This window comes from Passer domesticus, chromosome 16 (genome assembly GCF_036417665.1).
Source record: "Passer domesticus isolate bPasDom1 chromosome 16, bPasDom1.hap1, whole genome shotgun sequence".
NCBI classification, from domain to species: Eukaryota; Metazoa; Chordata; class Aves; order Passeriformes; family Passeridae; genus Passer; species Passer domesticus.
In genome coordinates this window covers 3,578,278-3,603,079 of record NC_087489.1, presented here as the reverse complement: position 1 = coordinate 3,603,079, position 24,802 = coordinate 3,578,278, and the positions used below count along the sequence as shown (strand labels likewise).

Sequence of the window (24,802 nt, the reverse complement as noted above, 5' to 3'; positions counted from 1 at the left end):
ACTGTGGGATCCACAGCTGCTCCTTGTCTCTTTTGCCCTTCACACAGCTGGAACTGCAGAGGTGGGGAGTTGTGGTTCCAGCATTGGAATAGAGTGTGGCTCTGGGTGGGCAGAGCCCAGAGCTGATGTTCCCCACCTGAGGAAAGCCCTGTGGATTGTAATGTGTCAGAGCATGGGCAAAGCTCTCATGAAAAGTCCTGAAGGTGTCTGTGTCACCAAACTCTGTAGCAGGTGTCAAACCCACTGTCCCTCATGTGGTGTAGCACCAGTCTCTTGCTCCTCTCCTCAAATCCTTGTCCTGCCTTACCTGCATTAGGCAGAGGCTGTCTCTTTATCTTTGAACAGAGAAACACACATGGGAGAAAACAAGGTTAGGAGAGGAATCATCTTAGGGCTTGCTCAGGAGAGCCCCACTATTCCCAGCAGATCATGCAGCTGGGACTTTTGGTGTATTCCCATCACTGTGGGACCCTGCAGAGCATGTTGTTGGTGAAGGGACCTTGTTTCACAGTGTGCTGTTGATGTGAGCTGTCCTAGACTTTGGTTTGTGGAAGAGGAAATGCCTGACATCAGAGAGCCTGAAATGATTCAGCCTGTTGTGACAACACGAGCTTGCTCTTGGTGTGCATAGTGTAAGCTCCTGAGAAAGGGGGCAAGGACTGCTGTGTGCAGAGGGGACAGCAGCCTGGGGCTCCAGGTTAGGTGAGGAGAAGGCCACAGAGGGCACTGCTGCAAACCCCAGCTGTGCTGATGAGCAATCTGCATGGCCTGGGGAGCAGCAGGTCCAGCTGAGCCCTGGCACTGCTCCTGCTCCTGGTGACAGATCCCCTCTGGCTGTGTGACACACCCTTTGGTTTTGTTCTCCAGGGCACCCTCGAGGATCAAATCATCGAGGCTAACCCAGCCATGGAGGCTTTTGGCAATGCCAAAACCATAAGAAACGACAACTCCTCCCGTTTTGTGAGTGCCTCGCGGGGACAGGGAGCTGTGGCTCTTCTGTGGGCTGCATGCACTGTGGGTGGCACTTTGGGCTTGTGCACTGGTGGCAGGGAGATGGATCTGCTTCCCAGTGGCACTGGACTGCCAGAGCCACGTTTTTTCTGCTTACATCAGTGCAGCAAATGGTGGCCAGCACGAATGGCCCTGGTGTCACAGCCTGTGGCTGGAGAGACATCCCTGGCAGGACCAAAGCTGAGAGGGACAGCGAGCACAGCCTGGAGTGCTCTGGGACAGATATGTGTGTCCCTTCCAGGGAGTAGCACTGTGGTAGTTTCTGGGGTCCCCAGGACAAAGGAGGAATGATTGAATCTGACTCCATGTTCTTAGAAGGTTAATTTATTATATTATGATATGATATTATATTAAAGAATGCTATACTAAAACTATATTAGAGAATAGAGAACAGAAGGCTTAACAAGAATGGTAATGAAAACCCGTGGCTCCTTCCAGAGTGCCGACACAGCTGGATGGTGATTGGTCATTAAGTAAAAACAATTCACACGAAACCTATCAAACAATGACCAGCTGGATAAACAATCTCCAGACCATATTCCAAAGCAGCAAAAACAGGAGAAGCGATCAGATAATTATTGTTTTCATTTTTCTCTGAGGCTTCTCAGCTTCCCAGGAGAAGAAACCCTGGCGAAGGGATTTTTCAGAAGATATGACAGTGACACAGCACTGGTTTTGCTAAGCCCAGGCTGGCTCTGCTGGGGCTGCAGAGCTGCTGTGCCTGGAGGGGAGGGAGGCACTGCTGGGGGAGACCCTGAGCCCAGCACGGAGCAGGGGCTGCAGGCAGGCTCCGTGCCACAGGGCCCTGCAGAAATGGGCAGTGGTAAGAATAGACCTGAGGACAGGGGTTTATCTGCTGTCAGGGAGATTTCTGCCTGCCTGGTATTCAAACCCTTGGGCAATGCTCTTTGAGCTTCTTCACATTACAAACCAGAGAACTTCACCCCTTTACAGAGTTCAGTAAGTTGCCTGGCATCAGCAGAAGCTCAAGAAGCGGGAAATTAATTCAGTTTCTGGGGGCTGTTGGGAGCTGGAGCTCTGTAGGCAAGCCCAGCACTTACCTCCTGTGGGTGTTTTCAGGGCAAGTTCATCCGGATCCACTTTGGCCCCTCAGGGAAATTGGCCTCTGCAGACATTGACATCTGTGAGTAGCTGCCCTGGGGAGGGAATTCATCTCACCATTTGTGCTCAGCTCTGGGAAGGGCCAAGCCCTGCTCTGACCCCTCTGCCCTACTTCATTCTAGATCTTCTGGAAAAATCCAGAGTGATTTTCCAGCAACCCAAAGAGCGAAGCTACCACATCTTCTACCAGATCCTGTCTGGGAAGAAACCAGAGCTGCAAGGTAAGGCAGCCAAAGATGCAGCACAGAGCAGGATGGCCTGAAAACAGCCCCAGAGATCTCTGTTGTCAGCTTTGGGGTCCCCAGGAATGAGCAGAGCCAGCTCACCATGCAGGTTCTGCCCTTGAATGGTTTGCTAGCTGTGCAGGATCATGGCATTGGTGGAATTCAGGGTGGAAGGGATTTCAGGAGGTCATTAGCCCAGCCTCCATTACCCTCACAGGCTGAGAGGCCAGACTCAAGCCCTTTGTGCCACTGTGTAGGAGCAGAGGTCACACAGGGTCTGTCTGCAAGGTGGGAATGTGCTCTGCAAAGCTGCCTTGCACAGAGTCCTCGTGGGGTGGTGGGTACAGCCCTGACCTCAGCATGTGCAGGCTGCAGATTTACTCATTTTGGGATAGAGGGAGTGTTTTGCAGCCTCCTCAGCAAGTGAGGTGACCTGTCTCAGGTGAGCTTGGGCACAGCTGCCCAGCTCTCTCTGGGCACTGCTGTAGATGTGATCCCAAGGACAGCCCCACCTGATCTGAGCCTGTGCTGGGGCAGCTCTGAGCAGCCTCCTGGTGCCACGTCACACTCAGGAAGCCTTTCCCCACGCAGAAGGATGGCTGGCACAGCCCCTGGGGTGGTCAGCTCTTGGCTGCGGGCTCCTGAGCTTGGTGCTGAGCAGCACCTTATTAGGCAGGTCTGAGGGAGCAGTAATCTTATCTGGAGTCACAAGGGCATGGTGGCCACTTCTAAATCAGTCTGCAGCCAGGCCGTGTCCCAAGATAGCAAGCTGGAGGCAAGCACAGAAGAGGTGGACCCATGTGTGGACCTGCCTGTGCTGGAAGAGGCTGTTCCTCCCCCAGCTGCTGAGGCTGGGGAAGCCTTCCTGCTCCATCTGTGTGCAGGGCTGTCCCTCTGCCCAGGGATGTCCCTGCCAGGCTGGCCTCACCCTCTGTGTGTCATCCCCCTGCAGATATGCTGCTGCTGTCCCTCAACCCCTACGACTACCACTTCTGCTCCCAGGGGGTGACAACAGTGGACAACCTGGATGACGGCGAGGAGCTGATGGCCACAGATGTATGTGCACAGCCCTGGGCCTGGGGAGGGCACAGCCTTCCTCTGGGCAGCTCTGGGGATGTGCCCTGCCTTCCTTGTGTCCCTCTTTGAATCAGTTGGGAATTCCCTCTGGGTCATTGGTGGCTGTTGTGAGCCTACAGGAAGGGACAGAGTGACAGATCTGCACCAACAGCCTCATCCAGGCAGGGAAGGGAGAGCCATTCCCTGCATCAGGAAGGGGCTGAGGCACATGAGCACTTCCCATGGTGCCCATGAGAAAGAAGATTACAGAACGATTAAATTTGGAAAAGACCCCCAAGATGGTTGAGTCCAGCCTGTGATTTATCCCCATCCTGACACCCAGCCCAGAGCACTGAGTGCCATGTGCAGCCCTTCCTTGGACACCTCCAGGGATGGGAACTCCAAACCTCCCTGAGCAGCCCCTGCCAATGCCTGACAACTCTTTCTGTGAAGAAATTCCTCCTGATATCCAACCTCAACCTCCCCTGGCACAGCTGGAGGTTGTTCCCTCCCATCCTGTCCCTGTTCCCTGGGAGCATAGCCTGACCCCCTGGCTGCCCCGTCCTGTCAGGGAGCTGTAGAGATCAGTCAGGTCTCCTCCTGAGCCCCAGCTTGGAGAACCTCTTCCTTGTGGATGCTAGGCCAGTCCTTTTGCTTTGAAATGGGTCTTGTGGGAGCTGGAACCACATTCAAACCCCGTGAACAGGATTCCTTGGTTAGGTGCCCAGCAGAGAGGGCACCCTGCCCAGCCCCAGGACAGGGAGAGTACAATGGGAGAAGGAGCCAACCCTCAGCATGGTGAATTTGTTCTATCTGGACTGCTTTGTGTCTCCTCAGCACGCCATGGACATCCTGGGCTTCAGCAGCGATGAGAAATACGGCTCCTATAAAATAGTGGGGGCCATCATGCACTTTGGGAACATGAAGTTCAAGCAGAAGCAGCGGGAGGAGCAGGCAGAGGCTGATGGCACTGAAAGTGAGTGGGGCTCTGTGCTGCAGACCTGCCCGGGCTGGGATAACTCCCCTGCCTGGCCTGTGGGGATCCCCTGATCCCCTGATCCCTCACTGACCTAGCCCTGCTGGGGTGCACCAAGGGCTCAGCCTTGAGCAGGAGTATTTGGGATGGTTCCTCTGCACGGTGGTCTCATCTGCATCAGACTTGTCTCAGCAGCATCACAGGCTGTCACACCCCTGCTGGGCTTCATCTTGTGCAGTCTCCTCCTGCTCCTCACCTCCTGCCCTTCCCTGGACAGCATTCCAGGCAGGGCATCCACAGAGGATGAGCCAGGCTGGGAGCAGGTCCTGCTCAGCTCACAGCCTCCTGGGGAGCTGGTAGAGTAGGACACAATCACTGTCTCACACTTCTCCTGGTTTGTTGCTCAGCAAAATCCAGTGCAATTCACAAATCTAAGAATAGTCAGGCTGCAGAGCAAACCTGGAGGGAGAGGGTGACTTTCCAGCACATGGGAGGGTGAGAAGGGGGAGCTCTGGCACCTACTTGGAAGGTTTCAGGAGGGATCCAGCAAAAATTACTTCCTGGATCAGTCTTTGTCACATTAACGTTCATGAAAGGAAAGTTCTCTGTGCCTCAGGAGTGACAACACAGGCTTTAGCTGCTACCTGGTAATTAATGAAGGTTTTGACATGGCAGTGATTGCCCTACAGAGGTGATTTGCTAGCTACAACCTGTTGTCAGGAGTTTTTGAAAGACAGTCACCTCTTTTCCAGTCACTTCAGATTCGCTGCATGGAAATTCAAACCTCCACTGGAAAATGCATAGAGAATCCCAGATCAATAAGGCTAAACCTGATAAGCGCCTGATAAGGTGCAGCAAGCCTCCAAACAGTAACTTCTCAGTCAGGAGGTTCTATCTTTAAAGCATCACAGACTATCCAAGATGGAAAATCACATTAGACACTGGAAGAGGTGGAAAAACCAGTGTGGTTAGCACTGATCATCATAGGAGCGGCCATTTTTTATTTTGCTTCCTTTTTCCCTTCCCAGACCCTCCTTGCAGGCTCCTCATGCCTTTGTGCTGCCTTCCAGGTGCTGACAAAGCTGCCTATCTCATGGGAATCAGCTCAGCTGACCTCATCAAGGGGCTGCTCCATCCTCGTGTGAAAGTGGGCAATGAGTACGTGACCAAAGGTCAGAACGTGGAGCAGGTGAGTGGCAGGACAGCAGGACACCTGTCCCCTGCTCACACTGGGCTGCCACTGGTGCTTCAGTTCACTGGCTTGGGTGTAGGAGGAGACTCCAGAGCAGCAGGAGAAGGTGTATCCACAGTTCTTGGCTTTTAGGAGCAGGGGAAATGGGTGGCAGAGCTGGCTGATAGCTTTGCACATTAAGCAAGGCTGGAGATTCAAAGAGTGTCTGAAATGTGGGTTGGACCCCAGCCAGAGCAGGTCCAGGTTCTGTGGATCTGCTTCAGAGACAGTCACACTCCTGTGAAGAGTTCAGCCCTGAAAATTAGAAAACTCTGGATATCTAAACACTCATCTGAGTTGATCTTGTAGAAGACTCAAGTGCACCAAACATGTGTCTTGTCAGATTGCAGCCACACCCTAGCTGGGAACCCAGACCTGGCCTGAATAGTGCAAGCCAGGCCTTGAGCACAGTTCAGGAGCTGGTGTCCTGTCCAGAGTGGGCTGTAGGCTCTGGCCAGGCACAAGGCTTCTGAAAATGTCACTTTAAACTGAATTTATATCCTAAGACCTTGGAGGCAAGATGGGCCAGGTGGGCAGGAGCACGCTTGTGAGGAATGCAGAACTAATTTTGGAGCTTGTGCTGTAACCACGAACCCCTGGGATGTGTCTGTCCATCCTTTGTGTGCCAGGAGGAGCTGTCTCTGAGCCTGTGGCTCCTGCAGGAGCAGGGAGAAGCTCAGTGAGTGCTCTGGGCTGTGCCTTGGCAGGTGCTCTACGCCGTGGGGGCCCTGGCTAAAGCCACCTACGACCGCATGTTCAAGTGGCTGGTGACCCGCATCAACAAGACCCTGGACACCAAGCTGGCCAGGCAGTTCTTCATCGGCGTGCTGGACATCGCAGGCTTCGAGATCTTTGATGTGAGTTCTGCAGGCCCCTGCAGCGGGTTCAGGGAGTGTTGTAGGGCCAGCTCAGTCCTGGAAAATGCATAGAGAATCCCAGATCAATAAGGCTAAAACCTGATAAGCACCTGATAAGGTGCAGCAAGCCTCCAAACAGTAACTTCTCAGTCAGGAGGTTCTAACTTTAAAGCATCATAGACTATCCAAGATGCAAAATCACATTAGACACTGGAAGAGATGGAAAAACCAGTGTGGTTAGCACTGATCATCATAGGAGCGGCCATTTTTTATTTTGGTTCCTTTTTCCCTTCCCAGACCCTCCTTGCAGGCTCCTCATGCCTTTGTACTGCCTATCTGCTGGCCTTGATGAGGAGCTCTGGTCTGAATTGATGTATCTGGAGCAAGCAGGCAGCTCTCAAGGCATGATTTAACATTGCTGAGGACACATCTCTAGTGATTGCTGGCTACCTGCTGTGCTAGCCACACAGCTGAGCCTGGCAGGGATCACCCTTCACACCAGGCAAAGCACAAGAGTGAATCCCTTCCCTTCTGGAGCTCCTCCTTGTGACTTGGATCTGTTTTGTTCTTGCAGTTCAACAGCTTCGAGCAGCTGTGCATCAACTTCACCAACGAGAAACTGCAACAGTTCTTCAACCACCACATGTTTGTCCTGGAGCAGGAGGAATACAAGAAGGAAGGCATTGAATGGGTCTTCATTGACTTTGGCCTGGACCTGCAGGCCTGCATTGACCTGATTGAGAAGGTAGAGTGTGAGGCAGGGCATGAAAATGGTACTGCTGGGGGATGGTTTGTGTGGAAAGGCTGCAAAAGAGAGGTGCTCTGCTACCAAAATTAAATTTTTCCCTCCCTCATCAGTGGCAAGTACCCAACTTTTTTTTCCCCCACACTTACAGCTCAGAGCCTCCAGCTCTTTGAGACCTTTTCCACACAAATTTTGACTTTATGAAAACATGGAAATTCTGTTTCTACCCACTGGGAGCCACAAAACCTGGTGCAACCTTTTCCTCCAGAGAGCAGTCATCTCTTCCCCCCTTTTCCTACCCACTTGCAGCCCATCAGTGCCTCTTGACCATTCAGAGCAGTTTGTAGAAAATATTTCCACCATTCTGTTGGGCCTGGGCAAACTCCCATGTCTTTCAGGCCTGGCCAGTCCCACGTGGAGGTCAGGTGCAGCCTGGAATATGCCAGTGACAGCTTGGCTCTGTGGCCAGTGTCTTGCCCCTGGATTAGGATGGGATCCCCCAGGTCAAGCCCACGCTCAGTGGCACACAGCATCCCTGTTTTGGGATGGGAGCAGCACTGAGCTCAGTCCTCTTCATCCCCCCTCTCCCTGCAGCCCATGGGAATCCTGTCCATCCTGGAAGAGGAGTGCATGTTCCCCAAAGCCTCTGACATGACCTTCAAGTCCAAGCTCTACGACAACCACATCGGGAAGTCGCCCAACTTCCAGAAGCCGCGGCCGGACAAGAAGCGCAAGTACGAGGCGCACTTTGAGGTGGTGCACTACGCTGGTGTGGTAGGTCCCTGGCAGCTCTTCCCAGCCCCCACACCTTCCCCGGGCAGGGACAGGGCTGGCCTGACCTTCCTGTCCTGGCACAGGTGCCCTACAACATCGTGGGCTGGCTGGACAAGAACAAGGACCCCCTGAACGAGACAGTGGTGTCCGTCTTCCAGAAATCCCAGAACAAGCTCCTTGCCTCCCTCTATGAGAACTATGTGGGCTCTGCTTCAGGTGAGGAACCCCCTCACCCCCTTTTTTACCTCAGTCTCTCCCCTCCTCTCCTCCATGCCCAGCTGTTGGTGCAGCATCCCTGTCACTGGCAGCCCAGGCAGAGGGAAAACCCACATTGATCACTAAAATCCTAGTAGGTGGGTGCTGGTTTGAGGGCTTGTGTGGGGTTGTAGGGTTGTTGTGGTGGCCCTGTAAATTTAGGAGTGTGAAGGGGTGTCTTACTACTGGGAGCTGAGGAACAACACCCAGAGCTGGGTGCTGTGGGAGATGGCTGCTGGGTGTTTTTGGTGGTCAGTGCCTTTGTTTTTCAGCAGGGCACAACCACCTCTGCTTTAGAGACAGCAAGGGCTGTGGGAATTTTAGGGGTGTTCGAGGGTACCCTGAGTTCTTCAAGGCAGGCAGATGTTTTGCTGATGTAAGTAATCAATATTTCAACCCAACAGAGGAACCTCACAAGCCAGGGACCAAGGAGAAACGTAAGAAGGCAGCTTCTTTCCAAACAGTGTCGCAGCTGCACAAGGTGAGAGCCAGCCCCTCATCCAGGGCCCTGAGGGAAACGTGCTGAGGGTCCCACTGGCAGTGCCACTTCCCTGCCAAGACTCTGGGCTTCTTGCACCTCCTGGGGCCTGAGGGGCCATGAGAGCTCCTGAGGGGCCACCACCAGAGCAAAGCCCCCAGCTCCCTCCATCCCTGGCCAAGGGGGCTGTGCCTGGCAGAGTGGCAGCCCTGTCCCCGTGCTCCTGGGGCAGGACATGAGGCTCCAGGCTGGCAGAGCTCCCTTCCCTTGGAGCTGGGCTCGTGCAGCTCCTCTGTCTCTGAGAGAGCGGCAGTTAAGACTTGTAGTGATGTTTAGATAATTAATTACATGAACATCACTTTAAGTCTGTGCTGCTTCTCTCCTCGTTCCTGCCAGCGGGAAGGACAGCCTTTGGGCAGAAGACAATGGAGGAGGATCTTGCAGGTCTCTGAGCAGGCTGCTCCCTGTCCTGGGGGGTGACCTGGCCCATTTTACAGCTCAGGGTGTCACACAGCTCCATGCCATGCCCACCACTGGAGTTTCTTGTCCAACCCAGAGCTCAGCCAACTGGAAGGCAGCTCAGAAGGATGTGTCCTGCCATGGCAGCCTTGTGGTGACAGGGCAAAGGTCACAGCCCCGAGGCTGCCAGAGCTCCAGGAGCATTTGGACAGCACTCCCAGGCACAGGGTGGGGTTGTTGGGGTGTCTGTGCAGGGCCAGGAGCTGGGCTGGGTGATCCTTGTGGGTTCCTTCCAACTCAGGATATTCTGTGATTCTTTGCCAAGGTGCTTGCAGAGGGCAGTTCTGTGGCAGAGCCCCTGTTGAGGGAAAAGTGTGACTTTCTTCCTTCTGGACAAGTCACGGGCCTTGGGGAAAGGTGTCTGTGGTGAGGAGTTGCCCCATGGTGATGGGGAGCTGTGGGAATGTGTTCTCTTCCCTGAGCTGGTCCTGGACAGGCTGAGCCTGTACAAGCAGGGGAAGGCAGCTGCAAACATCAAGGGTAGAGCTGCCTTGGAGAGAAAAGGAGGAGCAGCCTGGCACAGCAGGGCCCTCTGTCACGGGGTGAAGCACTGTGGAGGAGCAGGGAAATCCTGCATATCCTAATATTCTCTGTCTGCAGCCAGTGTGGACACCAGCCCTGGAACTGCAGGGTGTGGAGCACAGAGCTCTGTACCAGGAATTTGCTCAGTCCCGTGTCACTGGCTCTCCCCTGCAGCGAAACTTCACCTGCACATACTTGGGAAGCATCTGGCACAGCAAAGTTCTTAGCACAGCGACACCTGCCAGTGCCATTTGGCCTGTCTGCCAGCCCAGCCCCCTCTGCCATGGGGACAGTCTCCCAGCCTGGCAGGAGGCACTGACCCTGCCCCAGGATGTCCACTGCCAGGAGAGCAGGAGGAAATTCCCTTTCTCCTGCCATAAGGGGCTCTCAGGGTCTGCTCCCTCCCTGCCTGTGGGGGAAAGGGGCTGGAGAGAAGGAGAAGCAGGGCAGCAGAGCTGTTCCCTCACCCCCTGTGTGTCCTGCAGGAGAATCTCAACAAGCTGATGACCAACCTGCGCTCCACCCAGCCCCACTTCGTCCGCTGCATCATCCCCAACGAGACAAAGACCCCAGGTATGGGACAGCTGGGGCAGTGCCCTGGGGACAGCCACATCTGGGAACTGGGAGGGATTCTTGCACCCACCCTCTCCCCAGCCGTCTTCCTGCTGCCACTGAGCCCTGACCCCATCTCAGTATTGAAACTCCTGTGACCCAGGTCAGTCTCCTCTGCTGGGGAGAATGAGCTTTGCCAGGCTCCCATTTTGGCTGTGCAGCCTGGCACTTGGATAGCAGCAGGCATGGATGAGTCTTCTGGGCTGAGTTCCACCATGCAAGGCACAGGCTGCAGCACTGGTGCTCAGCACACACCTGCAGGACAGCCTGTTCAAACCACGGGGTGTTCCCAGGGTTCAGACCCGGGCTGCAGCTCCATTTCCTCTGTCTTCTTGGGCTGAGCATTGCTCCGTGTGTGTCGTGCCCCACAGGAGCCATGGATTCCTTCCTGGTGCTGCACCAGCTGCGCTGTAACGGGGTCCTGGAAGGGATCCGCATCTGCCGCAAGGGCTTCCCCAACAGGATCCTCTACGCGGACTTCAAGCAGCGGTAACCCCCTCTTCTTCCTCACCCAGCACGTCTTTCGAGGGCAGGCACACTTGTCCTGGCTCCAACTGCTCCCCAGCTTGTGCAGAGCTGCTCTGAAGCCCCACATGGCCCCAGTGCCTGTCCACTTTGGGATGGCTCTGCTGCTGGCTCTGGGGTGCCAGACATGGAGAGTTTGGGATGGGATCTGGGTGTTTGAGGTGCTGGTGCAGGGGGAAGGTGGCAAGGCTCAGGCCTCTCTGATCCTGGCTCAGATTTCTCTCTGCCCTTGGGGTGGATCCTTAGGGTTCTCACCTCAGGGTTCCATCCATGCTGCTTAGCACAGGCCTAGTGAGGGCAGTGGCCTCCTGGCACAGTTTCCCTGATGTTCAGGGACTAAAGTCTGCTAGGATTCCCTGGTGCCTGCAGTCCTGTGCCCTGGAGCAGCTGGTTCACACACTGTGGGGCAGCCCCATGGCTCCAGCGGGCACTGCCATGCCTGGGGCTCTGGTGCTGCAGTCCTCTTGCATGGCCTCCCTCTGCTTTGCCCCGCAGCTACCGTATCCTCAATCCAGCAGCCATTCCAGAGGACAAGTTTGTGGACAGCAGGAAGGCCACAGAGAAGCTGCTGAGCTCCCTGGAACTGGACCATGCACAGTACAAGTTTGGCCACACCAAGGTGAGAGGGGGCAGCTGATCCTTGGGAGGGAGAAGTGTCCCCTGCTGTTAGTCTCCGTGCCTGTCTCTGCCTGGCCCCAGCCCTGCTGTAGCCCTGCACTCTGCAGGGTCTGTGTGGCCCTTGAAGGGACTCAGGAGGGCAGAGGAAGGTGTAGGCTGGGAAGAGAAAGAGCAGCTCTGAGCAGGTCACTGCTGCCTGACATCATCCCACCCAAACATCATCTTGTCCCTGCTGGGGAGGATGGCGTGCTCGGGGCAGGTCTGGTCCCTGTGCCGTGTGTGTGGGCACCTCCATGTTTCCCTGGCAGGCTGTGTTACCCCTGAGCCCTCTGTCCTTCTGCTGGTGACTCCACTCTCTTGGCCACAGGTGTTTTTCAAGGCTGGTTTGCTGGGCTTGCTGGAGGAGATGCGAGATGAGCGTCTGGCCAAGGTCCTGACAATGCTCCAGGCCAGGATCCGTGGGTACCTCATGCGTGTGGAGTATCAGAAGATCATCAGCAGGAGGTAGAGCTGTGGGGGCAAAAGGCAGAACTTTGTGTCTCCTTGTCTCTTCTGCACGTGTCCATGAGTTTGACCTGTGGGGTTTGCCTGTGTCTGGCAGTGATTGGTCCTGAGGGATGGAGGTAACCTGGAAGAGGTCTGGCATGGCCCTGGTAGGGAGGATCAGGGTGTGGGGAGCTTCTGGTTTCCACTGGAAGATTCAGAGAGAGGCAGAGTGAGGAGAGCTGAGATCCAGGCCACCCCACCCATCCCAGCTGGGCCAGTACAGTGTGCAGACAGTGTCCCAATTCATTCAGCATTCTGCCATTTGTCCAGCTGCTGGAGAATGGAGCCATATCCAGGCCTGCAGAAGCCAGGATGGGACATGGGAAATGTCCAGTCCTGATGATGCTGTGCTTGTATTCCCCCAGGGAAGCCCTCTACACCATCCAGTGGAACATCCGTGCCTTCAACGCTGTCAAGAACTGGTCCTGGATGAAGCTGTTCTTCAAGATCAAGCCTTTGCTCAAGTCTGCTCAGACTGAGAAGGAAATGTCCAACCTGAAGGAGGAATTCCAGAAGCTGAAGGAGGCTCTGGAGAAGTCTGAGGCCAAGAGGAAGGAGCTGGAAGAGAAGCAAGTCTCCATGATCCAGGAGAAGAATGACCTGGCTCTCCAGCTGCAGGCAGTGAGTGCCTCACCCTCTCTCTGGGGGTGTTAAGACAGTGCAGGGTCCATGGGTAGAAGGAGCAGAATATTCTAGAACCCTCCTTCAGCCTCTTGCAGTTCTGAAGCTCCCTCATTGTCACAATCTGTCTGAAACACAACCTAAGACTGCAGACCTGAAGTACCATCACGTCCTGGGGCTGTCACAGGGATTTGTGATCCCCTGGCTCTAGGAAGGGTGCTCTCCTCACAGGGGAGTGGGAGGGCATGGCAATGTTTGCTTGCCAAATTTTGTGCTCTTTTTTTTTTTTGTTTTGTCGTCCCTCTGGAAAGATGGAGCTGCTCTTTGGCCCTGGTCAGTGTGAGTGGTTGAACCTTGGTGATGGGCAGTGACTGGAGCTGTACTTTTTGTACACCTGAGCACCTCGGGCTTGCTCTGCCCCTTCCACAAGGAGAAGGCCAGGACAGCAGGGCTGAGAGCAGGCTCCTGGGGCAGAGGGTGAGCGCTGCTCTCCTGTGCCTCTCCCAGGAGCAAGACAACCTGGCAGATGCAGAGGAGCGCTGCGACCTGCTCATCAAGTCCAAGATCCAGCTGGAGGCCAAGGTGAAGGAGCTGATGGAGCGTGTGGAGGATGAGGAGGAGATGACCTCGGAGCTCACCGCCAAGAAACGCAAGCTGGAGGATGAGTGTGCAGAGCTGAAGAAGGACATTGACGACCTGGAGATCACGCTGGCCAAGGTGGAGAAGGAGAAACACGCCACAGAGAACAAGGTAACCAACCTCCCTGCAGTGCCAGCCTCAGTGCCTGTGGGGACACCAGAGGAACATCTGGGATAAGGCTGCTGGTGTGGGGAAACTGGGGCAGGGCAGAGGGAAAAGGGGAGTGTGAGAGGGAAAAACCCTCTGTGTCCTGCCTCATTGCCCAGAGGGCTGTGGGCAAATGGTTCTGTGCTGTGGCAAGTGATCTGAGGCATGGAAACCCACCTGGTGAGGCCAGCCTGGCCAAGGGGACAGGGGCTGGCTGCTGGTGGGGAGCAGAGCTGCTGGTGCCCGTGGATGGACTCCTGCCTTGCCAGGGTCAGGCTGCTGGAGTAGCTTTGTACCCTCTCCCTCTGAGGTGCTCTCTACTTTTGTCTTCACTGATGCAGGTTAAAAACCTGATTGAGGAGATGGCTGGTCTGGATGAGATCATTGCCAAGCTGACCAAGGAGAAGAAAGCCCTGCAAGAGGCCCATCAGCAGGCCCTGGATGACCTGCAGGCTGAGGAGGACAAGGTCAACACACTGACCAAAGCCAAGGTCAAACTGGAGCAGCAAGTGGATGATGTGAGTCACAGGCCAGTGAGAATAAAGCAAGAGAGGTTTTAGTCACATGTCCAGGAGAGCCCAAAGGCTGTCCCTGAGTGGGATCTGGAGTGTGGGATGTCACCAGATCCCCCTTTAATATGGCCAGTTGATCAATAATTCCATTGACAAACTGCCCCTGAAACAAGAGGTGGTGTAGAGCACCTCATGGAGAGCAGTCCTGGGCTGAGGGAGCGGGACTGGAGACCAGCTGGGAAACACCTCTGGCTCCCAGGGGATTGGTGAAGTTCCACAGCAGTGGACATGGGTAAGGGTGGGGCTACAGAAGGTCCTTACCCTCCCTACCCCACCTCCCTTTGTTCTCCAGCTGGAAAGCTCTCTTGAGCAGGAAAAGAAGGTCCGCATGGACCTGGAGAGGGCAAAGAGGAAGCTTGAAGGAGACCTGAAGCTGTCACAAGAGTCTGTAATGGATCTGGAGAATGACAAGCAGCAGCTGGATGAGAAGCTCAAGAAGTGAGTGTGTGACACATGCCTGGGCTCTGGGCACCTCTAAATCCAGATGTGTGGATGAGGGGCAGCTGGGCTGTGGCTCTGGGCACTGCTGTGTGACCAGCCCAGGCAGTGGGGGCTTGGTTTTCCTGGGCACTTTGCAGAGAGGCTGAGGAGCTTGTGACAGGCTCATAGACCAGGGCTCATAGACCTTCCTTTGTCCATGGGGCTGGAGAGGAGGGACCTGCCTGGCAGATCCAACACACTGCTGGGCCTCAGGTGCAAATACAGACTTCAGTTATGTCCCATTCTCACTGAGGAACTGGAGAACACCTTGGGACCCCAGAGGGAAACCCTCAGAGCCAGCTGTCTGCCAGTTTGGCTACTTGAGCCCTTCCTGTGAGCCTTCCATGAGCTGCTGCTTATCCCCAAAGTCCCTTTCTGTTGTGGGCTTGTTCATCCTCTGGCCTGGGTGTAAGAGTGCAAGGAAATTTAGGAGCCAGAAGGACCTGTCAGGACAGTGTTGTCTGATCAGAGGCTCTGTCTTCTGTCTGTGCAGGAAAGACTTTGAGATGAGTCAGCTGAACTCAAGGATTGAAGATGGGCAAGTGATGGAGGCCCAGCTGCAGAAGAAGATCAAGGAGGTCCAGGTATGGTGAGAGGAACTGTTCTTACATCCTGGGATTCCAAAATTTCCAGTAGATGTGATGTGCAGGGGAATCTGCATGAGCCAGTCCCTCTGTGAGCACAGGGACATCTCCCTGGAAAAAGCTGGCATGGGTGGCAGGAGCCAAGCCCTCTGCCAGAACATGGGTTGAAAATTAAAGGATGAGTTATTGAGGTGAACGCTGTCACCAGCCTGAGGAACAGCTTCCAGGATGTAGTTCTCTGTCCAAAATAAAACCTTTAATCCGGTAACCAAACTCTGAAAATCCAAATCTAGGACAGTGGGCTTCTTCCTATCAGAGATGGGTTCCAAAATCATGAAAGTTCCCATGAAAAGGAGCTAATGCCAGCTGGATCCTGATGGCAGGGACAGAGGGGAGCGGGATCTCCAAACACGCTACCAAGGAGCACCTGCCTCCCAAAACAGCCCAAGACTGCTGGCTTTATGTCTCCCATCATCATCTGCTCCACTGTGGAGAGCAGAGATGCTGGAGCTTCACCCAGAGCTCGGAGCACCTGCCCTTTTGTGTGTGTGCAGGCGCGCGTTGAGGAGCTGGAGGAGGAGCTGGAGGCCGAGCGCGCCGCCAGGGCCAAGGTGGAGAAGCAGCGGGCGGAGGCGTCGCGGGAGCTGGAGGAGCTGAGCGAGCGGCTGGAGGAGGCGGGCGGCAGCACGGCCACGCAGCTGGAGCTCAACAAGAAGAGGGAGGCGGAGTTCCTGAAGCTGCGGCGGGACCTGGAGGAGGCCACGCTGCAGCACGAGGCCACGGCGGCCGCGCTGCGCAAGAAGCACGCGGACAGCGTGGCCGAGCTGGGCGAGCGCATCGACAGCCTGCAGCGCGTCAAGCAGAAGCTGGAGAAGGAGAAGAGCGAGATGAAGATGGAGATTGATGACCTCTCCTCCAATGTTGAGTACATCACCAAGAACAAGGTGGGTCCTGGTTCTCCGTGGGGCTGGCTGGTCTCTCCTGTGGGTTTCAGTGGGTGCGGTGTGAGCACGTCCATGGCGTGGTGTCTCAATTAGCTCTTTGCCATGGCCAAGTCCTGTTGCTATAGGACACAAGACAACACGACGCAGACACCCTGCTGTTCTCAGGGCAGGAAAAGAGAGCGTTTATTTTCTGACTCCTACCTTTATAGATTTCCAAAGGTGACAGAGGATTGGAGGGTGAAAGTGCCACCTCTCCAGGGACACTGGACAAACTAACAGTCCATCAAGTTTCTCCTCCTCCATAAAAGAATGCAAAACAATAAGTTATTTACAGAAAGTGTGTGAGAAAGTTTGATACAAGAATGCAAACATCAGAAGGCTTAGAAAATCTTAAAAAACCAGGGCGACGTAGTCCCTCTTTGACCTGCAGCTTGTCCCTGTGTCACTACAAGATGCTTTACTTGTCCTAGTCAAGTCTGGAGGCTCTGGGAAGATATTTCCTGGGAAGCTTGACTGCAGAGAGCCACTATTATCTTAGCAGCGAGCTCTGGCAGGCTCCTGCTCTCTGCCTTGTGTGCCCGTAGGATCCACCGAGCAGGGCAGGGTATCCCAGGGTGGGAGATGGTGCTCTGTGGCCAGAGCTGAGCTCAGCCAGGCTGTGCTCTGTGGCCAGAGCTGAGCTCAGGCAGGCTGTGCTTGGTGCCTGCAGGCCAATGCTGAGAAGCTGTGCCGCACCTACGAGGACCAGCTGAACGAGGCCAAGGCCAAGGTGGACGAGCTGCAGCGGCAGCTGACGGACGTGAACGCCCAGCGGGGTCGGCTGCAGACCGAGAACGGTGCGTGGGGCACAGGCCAGGGGCACCCGCTGCCTCAGGAGTGCTCTGCCTCTGGTGTCTGGCTGGAGGGAGGGGTTCAGCCAGGCAGGCTGTTCTCATTCTGTGGAGGGAAAACGAGTTGTGCCTCAGGAGGGATTCCTCGCTGGCATCCTTTGCCTTTAACTGGTTGCACCTCTGCCCATGGCCCAGCTTGCCCTGGTGGGGGCACAGCTGGAAGCCACAGGCTCTGGGGGAGTGTGGGCTAGTGCAGATTGCAGCTCTACAGCCCTGAAGTAGCAGTTTTGGCTGTGTTTGAACCCAGGGGAGCTTAGCCGGCTGCTGGAGGAGAAGGAGTCCTTCATCAACCAGCTGAGCCGTGGCAAGGTCTCGTTCACACAGAACATTGAGGAACTCAAGAGGCAGCTGGAGGAAGAGACCAAGGTGAGGTTTCAGGGCATGGCTGCTCTCCAAGTGGCACTGTGGCACTGCCCCACACCCTTGGACTGGGGAGGTGGGACACACCCTGCTCTTCACCTGGGAGGAACAGAAGTTCCCTGCTGCTGCTCCCAGTCATGGTGCCATGGCCTGTGTCCTGGAGCCTGGAGTCAGCTGCTGCTCTCCCTTCCTCAGGGCAAGAATGCCCTGGCCCACGCCCTGCAAGCCTCCCGGCACGACTGTGACCTGCTGCGGGAGCAGTACGAGGAGGAGGTGGAGGCCAAGAGCGAGCTCCAGAGGAACTTGTCCAAAGCCAATGCTGAGGTGGCCCAGTGGAGAACCAAGTACGAGACTGATGCCATCCAGAGGACTGAGGAGCTGGAGGAAGCCAAGTAAGTCCCATGGCACAAGTCAGTTCCTTGTAGGTGGCAGCTTTCTGTTCAGCAGTGGGGCTCTCCCAGGCTGGGGTGGCACAGCACGCTCCTCCTGGGTCAGAGGCTGTGGGGCGGGATGGCACGGGGCAGGGAGCGCTCACCCCGCTGCCGTGGCAGGAAGAAGTTGGCCACCCGGCTGCAGGAGGCGGAGGAGGCCGTGGAGGCCGCGCACGCCAAGTGCGCCTCGCTGGAGAAGACCAAGCACCGTCTGCAGACCGAGATCGAGGACCTGTCGGTGGACCTGGAGCGCGCCAACGCGGCCTGTGCCGCCCTGGACAAGAAGCAGCGCAACTTCGACAGGATCCTGGCCGAGTGGAAGCAGAAGTACGAGGAGACCCAGGTGGAGCTGGAGGCGTCGCAGAAGGAGTCGCGCAGCCTGAGCACGGAGCTCTTCAAGCTCAAGAACGCCTACGAGGAGTCCCTGGACAACCTGGAGACCCTTAAGAGGGAGAACAAGAACCTGCAGGGTAGGACTGGGCTCAGGCACTCCCCTGGGACTCTGCCCACACTCCTGCTCCTGCCCTGTCCTCAGGCGTGTGGGATTGGTCCCTTGTTGGCCAGGACTGGCCTTGCTGCTCAGCCCGTCCACTGGAGGGATGCAGCAGCCCTGCTGGGATGCCAGCGTGCCCTCATGTTGGGCACACTCTGGGAGGACTGGTAGAGCCACTTGGCTCCTGTCTCCAGAGGGCTCCTGTTCCCAAATGGTGCTGCCAAGTGCCATGACGCTGCCTTGGGGGTGTTGCTGTCGGACAAACAGGTCTCCCCACGTCCTTCATGCCTCTTGTGTGCTCTCTCCCACACTGCAGAAATATTCCCAAGCACAGCCTTGGATGCTCTTTGAGGGTCTGAGGGACATCAGTTGAGCCTGGGCAGGGGGATGGGGACATCACTTGCACAGGGCTGTTCCACAAACTCCTTCCTTACCAAACTCCTTCTGTCCCTGGCAGAGGAAATTGCTGATTTGACTGACCAGATCAGTCTGGGCGGCAAAACCATCCACGAGCTGGAAAAGGTGAAGAAAATGCTGGAGAGCGAGAAGAGCGATATCCAGGCAGCTCTGGAGGAGGCTGAGGTGGGTCCTTGTTTCTCATATGTTCCTGCTGCCCCCAGGAGCCACTGGCCCACCCTGCAGCTCTGGTTGTATGCTGCTGGGGGTGACAGTCCTGAGCAGGCTGTGACCTCTGGGAATCCCATTCAGCGGGGTCCCACAACCACTGCAGGCCTGGAGTGGCTCCACCTGCTCTGCCCCTCATAACAATGGGCTGGGGGACGAGGCCAGGGGCAGTGGGTGGCTGTGGGGAGCCCCCTTCCCATGGCTGAGCTGTCTCTAGGGAGCCCTGGAGCACGAGGAGAGCAAGACCCTGCGCATCCAGCTGGAGCTGAACCAGATCAAGGCTGAGATGGACAGGAAGCTGGCGGAGAAGGACGAGGAGTTTGAGAACCTGAGGTGTGTGGGGTGAGGGGACGGGCTGGGCCATCGCTGCAGGGGCAGGGCTGGCAGGGCTGGCACCGTGGCCCTGGTTGTCCCCAGGGGACGTGGCTGATGCTGGCCTGTCCTGCAGGCGGAACCACCAGCGCGCCATGGACTCCATGCAGGCCTCGCTGGACGCAGAGGCCCGCGCCAAGAATGAGGCCGTGCGGCTGAGGAAGAAGATGGAGGGGGACCTGAACGAGATGGAGATCCAGCTGAACCACGCCAACCGCCAGGCTGCCGAGTTCCAGAGGCTGGGCCGCCAGCTCCAGGCCCAGATCAAGGTTGGGACAGACTGGGTGCTGTCCCTGCTGCCAGCCCGGCTCCTGCTGTCCCCACTGACCCCGCGCTGCCCCACAGGACCTGCAGATCGAGCTGGATGACACCCAGCGCCACAACGACGACCTGAAGGAGCAGGCGGGTGCCCTGGAGCGCCGCAACAACCTGCTGCTGGCAGAGGTGGAGGAGCTGCGGGCAGCGCTGGAGCAGGCCGAGAGGAGCAGGAAGCTGGCAGAGCAGGAGCTGCTGGAGGCCACCGAGAGGGTCACCCTGCTCCACTCCCAGGTGAGGCACTGCCAAGTCCCCTGTGTGCGCTGGTGGGAGAGCCAGGACTCTGTCTGCCATGAGTGACAGACTGAACCTGCTCTGTGTGCAGAACATGGGTCTGATCAACCAGAAGAAGAAGCTGGAGGCTGATGTCTCCCAGCTGAGCAGCGAGGTGGAGGATGCGGTGCAGGAGTGTCGCAACGCCGAGGAGAAGGCAAAGAAGGCCATCACGGATGTAAGAGAGCAGTGGGGACTGCTGTGTGGGCCTCACATCTCCACTGAGCCCCTGGTCTGGCAGGGCAGCCTGGCCTTGAGCTGATGTCCCCCTGCTCTTGGCTGGCAGGCTGCCATGATGGCAGAGGAGCTGAAGAAGGAGCAGGACACGAGCGCGCACCTGGAGCGCATGAAGAAGAACATGGAGCAGACCATCAAGGACCTGCAGATGCGCCTGGACGAGGCAGAGCAGATTGCTCTCAAGGGGGGCAAGAAGCAGATCCAGAAGCTGGAGGCCAGGGTGAGACAGTCGGGGCAGGAGCCACCTCCTGGGGCTGCCCCAGTCCCTGTGGCACCAGACTCTGCCCCATCCCTCTGAGGACAGGTGGTGCCTCTGGGGGACCAGGGGACAGTCCCCAAGGCCCTGACAGGCTGGGCCCAGTTCAGAATGGCTTTAGCCTCTACTGTGGCCTCTCTGAGCTGGGAAAGTGGCTTGGCTTTAGCTGGGCTGGTGCTTGGGAGCCAAGTGCTGAGCCACTCTGTGCCCCCGCAGGTGCGGGAGCTGGAGGGAGAGCTGGATGGGGAGCAGAAGAAGATGGCAGAGGCCCAGAAGGGCATTCGCAAGTACGAGCGCAGGATCAAGGAGCTGAGCTACCAGGTACAGCAGCACAGGACACAGGTCCAGCCCTGATCCACCAGCACCTGCACAATCCTCTTTGCTTGGCCTCGTTACCCAAGAACCCATCCACAAAGCCCAGCCCAGCCTGGGCTGCTTCTGGGCTCCATGTGGGGAATGACAACTGCACAAGCTTCTCCCTGTCACAACATCCTGTCCCTGCTCTGGGTCCTTCTGCCCATTTCCCAGCACCTCCTGAGCTGTGTGATGGGACACAAGGGGGGGCCAAGGGACGGGGGCTGTGGCACCGGGCTGGGTTGGTGGGGCAGGTTGGTGCTGTTTGTGACCTGGCACCACTGGGACTCTGATAAGGTGAGGTGAGGGGGTGCTGGGGTCTGGCTAAGGGAGCTGGGGCACTTGCAGGCTGAGGAAGACCGGAAGAACCTGGCTCGGATGCAGGACCTGATTGACAAGCTGCAGAGCAAGGTCAAGAGCTACAAGCGCCAGTTTGAGGAGGCAGTAAGTGCTCATCACTGCTCTGGGACAGGGGACAGGGCTGTCCCCACCTGGGATGGCCTGCCATGGCTGCCAGGGCCACGACAGCAATGTGGGGAGCTTGGAGCTGTCCCCTGTGCCCCATGCACCTCCTCTCTGCCTCCCCAGGAGCAGCAGGCCAACTCCAACCTGGTGAAGTACCGCAAGGTGCAGCACGAGCTGGACGACGCCGAGGAACGCGCCGACATCGCCGAGACCCAGGTCAACAAACTGCGCGCCCGCACCAGGGACGCCGTCGTCTCCAAGGTGGGCACTCCTGGGTGGGAGCAGGGCACGGCTCCTGCCAGCCCTGCAGCCAGGGGCGTGACCCCAGGCACAGCACACCCGGCTGTGGCACTGCTGCCTCACCTCCCACTGATGGCTGAAGGGTGGCAGAGTGCTCCGTGCCACTGGATCCCTCCTCTCATCAAAGCCCTTTGGGGATTTTTTCCAGCATTAGGACCCTGGCTGCCCGGCCCTGCCCTGTCCCAGCTGCTGCTGTAGGTTGGAGTCAAGTGGCTGCAACAGTCACTGTCAGCTTTGCACTGCATGAATAAATGTAGATCTGCAGGAGTGGCTCTGTTGTGTGTCACCAGGGTAACCAGGGCCTTGGCCTCTGCCCCTGGGGTCTGGGGGAGCATCTTCACAGGGAGACACAGGCAGGAGAGAAGCTCAGTCCCCTCTCTCCCAGCTCTGTGGCCCTGGCTGGGGATGGGTTTTGGGATAAGAGTCCTTTCCCCATACCTCTCCACCAGAACACAGCTCTAACTGCAGGGGACCAGAGCTGAGGCACCACAGACCTCAGCCACTACTGCTGAGAACATAAAGCCCCTCATACAGCCCTGGAGGGGGTTTGGCTTTGGCAATGCACTGGAAAGAAAGACACCTCCACTCATTTGTTTAAAATAGATTTCTTTAATAGTTTCCATTTAATATGTTTATTTGCAGTTAGCAAATCGGCATTAATCAGGGCAGCACGAACCTCAGCCAGCCACGGGGACAGTGCACACTTCCAGAGGTATTTGTTAGTGCCAGGGGTCCCACCTCCCTCCCAGCCCAGCCCAGAGCCCGCTGGCACCTCCAAGGGTCTGGTCCCTCTCACCTTTGTGGCATCTGGCATGGACAGACATCCCAAAGGAACGTTGGGATTTGCCTGTGCCCCTCTGTGCCCTGGGGCAGAGCCTTCTCCCTGGAGCCCAGCAGGCTCCACCCCTGGAGGAGCTGCCAGGGCTTTCTTCCCTGTGCCCTTCTCTGCCCAATCAGCCCAAAAGCAAAGCCCAGCCTGTGCTCCCAGGCCTGGGAAGACCCCCAGAGATGTGGGGGCTCAGCTCAGCTTCCCACAGGTCCATGGGCAAGGCCAGAGGCAGCTGGGCCCCAAAATGTCTTTAAAACACAGAGAGGAGTGAGACTGCAGGGTTACAGCAGCAATCAGTGGATGCACCAATTAACTACACTGTGGAAAAGGCATCCCTTAACTTAAAAGCCTTTTAATTTGAAGCATTTATTTTAAGTGTACATCTATTACAGTTAAGAAGAAGCAAAGATACACCAAAAACACAAATACCCAAGAACAAAAAAAGTACAGATGAGAAAGAAATGAGCTGAGGGGAGGGAGGGGCAGGGTGGGGGTGACCTGGTGAGGAACAGAGGTGAGTTGCCATGGCAAGAAGCTCCCCAGGGTACCCTCACCAGAGCAGGATGCAGCTCCCAGGGAGGGACACCAGCATCCCCAGGAACTCCTGCAAGGCTCCAGCTTTATGCACAAGCTCAGCAGCTCTGACCACCCTGTGAGCCCACAGCAGGACACTGAGGTGTGGGAGAAGAGAAAGGAGAAGGAAGATGCACAGAGACAAGTCCTACTCCTGGGGCTGGAGCCTCCTTCACTCCTCCAGCCCCAGCACAGGGAGCCTCAGCGGGGGTTTCATGCTGCTGGCAACAACGAGACAAAAGGCTGCAGCTCTGGGACATCCTCACCCCTCTGGAGCCTGGACAGGGCTGAAGTTATCTCGTCAAATAAATTAGAAAATGTTAAAAAAATTCAGATGTGTGTTTCAAAACAGGTTTCTTTTTTCTGTAGCTGCAAGACGTGTTTTTGACTTAAATGTAGTGGCTTAAGTGTAGTGTATCTTGTTCCTGGGTATCGGAATGTGCTGGAGCAACATGGCGTTGGTGAGCAGGCAGGGCACATGCAGGTTTGGCAATCAAGACTGCCAAAACCCCATTCCCCTTTCCAATATACCCTACAAAGTTACTTTCAACCAGGAGTGTTTATTCCCAGCATTTAACACATTCTGATTAAAACAGATCCAGGAAAAAACGGACATCTCCAGTAAATATTGCACTTTCAAGATTAATGTGTGTGTTGATATTAAGGGCTGAAAGCAGAGACTGACATAAGACTTCCAGGCATATAGCAGGTTAACATCAAGAACAATGGTCCTGAAAAGGATTTTAAAACCAGATTAGTTACCCAAGAAGGGACAAGCCGCAAGTTTAAAAAATTAGTACATTTTAATGCTAGTGCTCCGTGAAAAAGCCAACCCCTGTTGCAATTCCACCACTGCTGAAATGTCTCTGTTCTCCAGCACTGCAAAACGCCTCCGGGTGGGAAGGAGCTGCAGGAAGGACAGCAGGAGCAGAGGTTCTCTCCTAATGCACAGATAGATTTAGTACCAAATGATCCAAAAGGCGATGGTAAAGAGGTGACTGGAGCTGGGGCTCTCAGGAATTAAAAGCACACACACGCACACACACTCATGCTCTAACCAACCCCAAAGCCCTGATTCCAAAGCCCAGCGGAAGAGTTAACACCTGCAGGGAGTCCTCGTGGTGGCTTTGCACGTGGCTGGTGGTGGGGTCCTGCTCAGATGGGCTCCTTGGACCTCACACTTGGAGGGCAATTGCTGTGCTTTTTGACTTGCTCGTCCTGGCAGCCCTGAGAGAGCCACACCTCAACCGGCACATACAAAGAAGAGAACCCTCACGTCAGCAAAACCCCTTCTGCCAGCCCTGCTGGACTGGCAGAGAAGAAAAAAAATAATACAGGCTGGTTTGTGCAGGTGATTATTTTTATCCCAGAACAACTGGAAGATACATCCCTGAATGTGTTGCCCAGAGAGCTGTCCGAGTCTCAGAGTCAGAGCTGGGGGCCGGCAGGGGCGGGGGTGGGACGACGCTCCGCAGCTCCGAGCTGCACACACACACTACACAGCGTATCCCTGAACATCCCCGGGCTGCGAGGGACCCTCCGAGCTGTCCATCAGAAGCTGGAGGCGGGAATTACTCCTCGGAGAAGTCTCTGTCAATGTCCATGTACGCCTCGTCGATGTAGCTGACTATGGCACAGGGGGACGTCCGGTCCGGACTGAGCAGTATCGAAACAGTCTCTTTCCAGTAGGTAAAACTAATACAGGAGCTCTGTGGGCACAGACAACAGGGGGTCAGTGGAGGCCACAGCAGGGAACACCTCCCAAAGCTGAAAATCACTTCCTGTTCAGCCCGAGCTGCCCAGCCCCACAGTGTGAGCAACACTTTGGGTTCCCCGCTCTGCCCTCCCTCCCTGGGTGTTGAACAGCTACACCCTCTATAACCAGCTGCTCACTCTCCAGATGCACACAAGGACTCCCAGTGCCTCTGGCAGCTGCTAAGAGCAGCACAGGGTGACCCCAGCCTGCCTGGAC

General features: G+C 56.1%; 2 protein-coding genes across 4 annotated transcripts in view; one reads left to right on the top strand and one right to left on the bottom strand.

Annotated features, from left to right (window-relative positions):
* MYH7B (myosin heavy chain 7B) overlaps positions 1 to 24,061 on the top strand; it is a 29,900-nt gene extending 5,839 nt beyond the window's left edge. Inside the window, exons 8-42 of the mRNA XM_064391941.1 lie at positions 868 to 960; positions 2,092 to 2,155; positions 2,256 to 2,354; positions 3,310 to 3,413; positions 4,251 to 4,389; positions 5,460 to 5,578; positions 6,328 to 6,477; positions 7,052 to 7,222; positions 7,817 to 7,996; positions 8,080 to 8,212; positions 8,656 to 8,732; positions 10,256 to 10,343; positions 10,754 to 10,871; positions 11,403 to 11,526; positions 11,893 to 12,029; positions 12,437 to 12,692; positions 13,200 to 13,442; positions 13,820 to 13,996; positions 14,343 to 14,488; positions 15,024 to 15,114; positions 15,669 to 16,058; positions 16,768 to 16,894; positions 17,196 to 17,314; positions 17,504 to 17,700; positions 17,860 to 18,209; positions 18,690 to 18,814; positions 19,074 to 19,189; positions 19,305 to 19,497; positions 19,574 to 19,777; positions 19,869 to 19,994; positions 20,103 to 20,273; positions 20,526 to 20,630; positions 21,012 to 21,107; positions 21,252 to 21,389; positions 24,056 to 24,061. Coding sequence (XP_064248011.1) covers positions 868 to 960; positions 2,092 to 2,155; positions 2,256 to 2,354; positions 3,310 to 3,413; positions 4,251 to 4,389; positions 5,460 to 5,578; positions 6,328 to 6,477; positions 7,052 to 7,222; positions 7,817 to 7,996; positions 8,080 to 8,212; positions 8,656 to 8,732; positions 10,256 to 10,343; positions 10,754 to 10,871; positions 11,403 to 11,526; positions 11,893 to 12,029; positions 12,437 to 12,692; positions 13,200 to 13,442; positions 13,820 to 13,996; positions 14,343 to 14,488; positions 15,024 to 15,114; positions 15,669 to 16,058; positions 16,768 to 16,894; positions 17,196 to 17,314; positions 17,504 to 17,700; positions 17,860 to 18,209; positions 18,690 to 18,814; positions 19,074 to 19,189; positions 19,305 to 19,497; positions 19,574 to 19,777; positions 19,869 to 19,994; positions 20,103 to 20,273; positions 20,526 to 20,630; positions 21,012 to 21,107; positions 21,252 to 21,389; positions 24,056 to 24,061 — 5,172 coding nt within the window. The remainder of the gene's footprint in view (positions 1 to 867; positions 961 to 2,091; positions 2,156 to 2,255; positions 2,355 to 3,309; positions 3,414 to 4,250; positions 4,390 to 5,459; positions 5,579 to 6,327; positions 6,478 to 7,051; positions 7,223 to 7,816; positions 7,997 to 8,079; positions 8,213 to 8,655; positions 8,733 to 10,255; positions 10,344 to 10,753; positions 10,872 to 11,402; positions 11,527 to 11,892; positions 12,030 to 12,436; positions 12,693 to 13,199; positions 13,443 to 13,819; positions 13,997 to 14,342; positions 14,489 to 15,023; positions 15,115 to 15,668; positions 16,059 to 16,767; positions 16,895 to 17,195; positions 17,315 to 17,503; positions 17,701 to 17,859; positions 18,210 to 18,689; positions 18,815 to 19,073; positions 19,190 to 19,304; positions 19,498 to 19,573; positions 19,778 to 19,868; positions 19,995 to 20,102; positions 20,274 to 20,525; positions 20,631 to 21,011; positions 21,108 to 21,251; positions 21,390 to 24,055) is intronic.
* The window catches only part of TRPC4AP (transient receptor potential cation channel subfamily C member 4 associated protein), a 34,994-nt gene continuing 32,781 nt past the window's right edge, over positions 22,590 to 24,802 (bottom strand). For all 3 annotated transcript variants that reach the window (XM_064391188.1, XM_064391189.1, XM_064391190.1), the window contains exon 19: positions 22,590 to 24,539. In XM_064391188.1, coding sequence (XP_064247258.1) covers positions 24,402 to 24,539 — 138 coding nt within the window. In that variant the 3' untranslated portion in view covers positions 22,590 to 24,401. The remainder of the gene's footprint in view (positions 24,540 to 24,802) is intronic.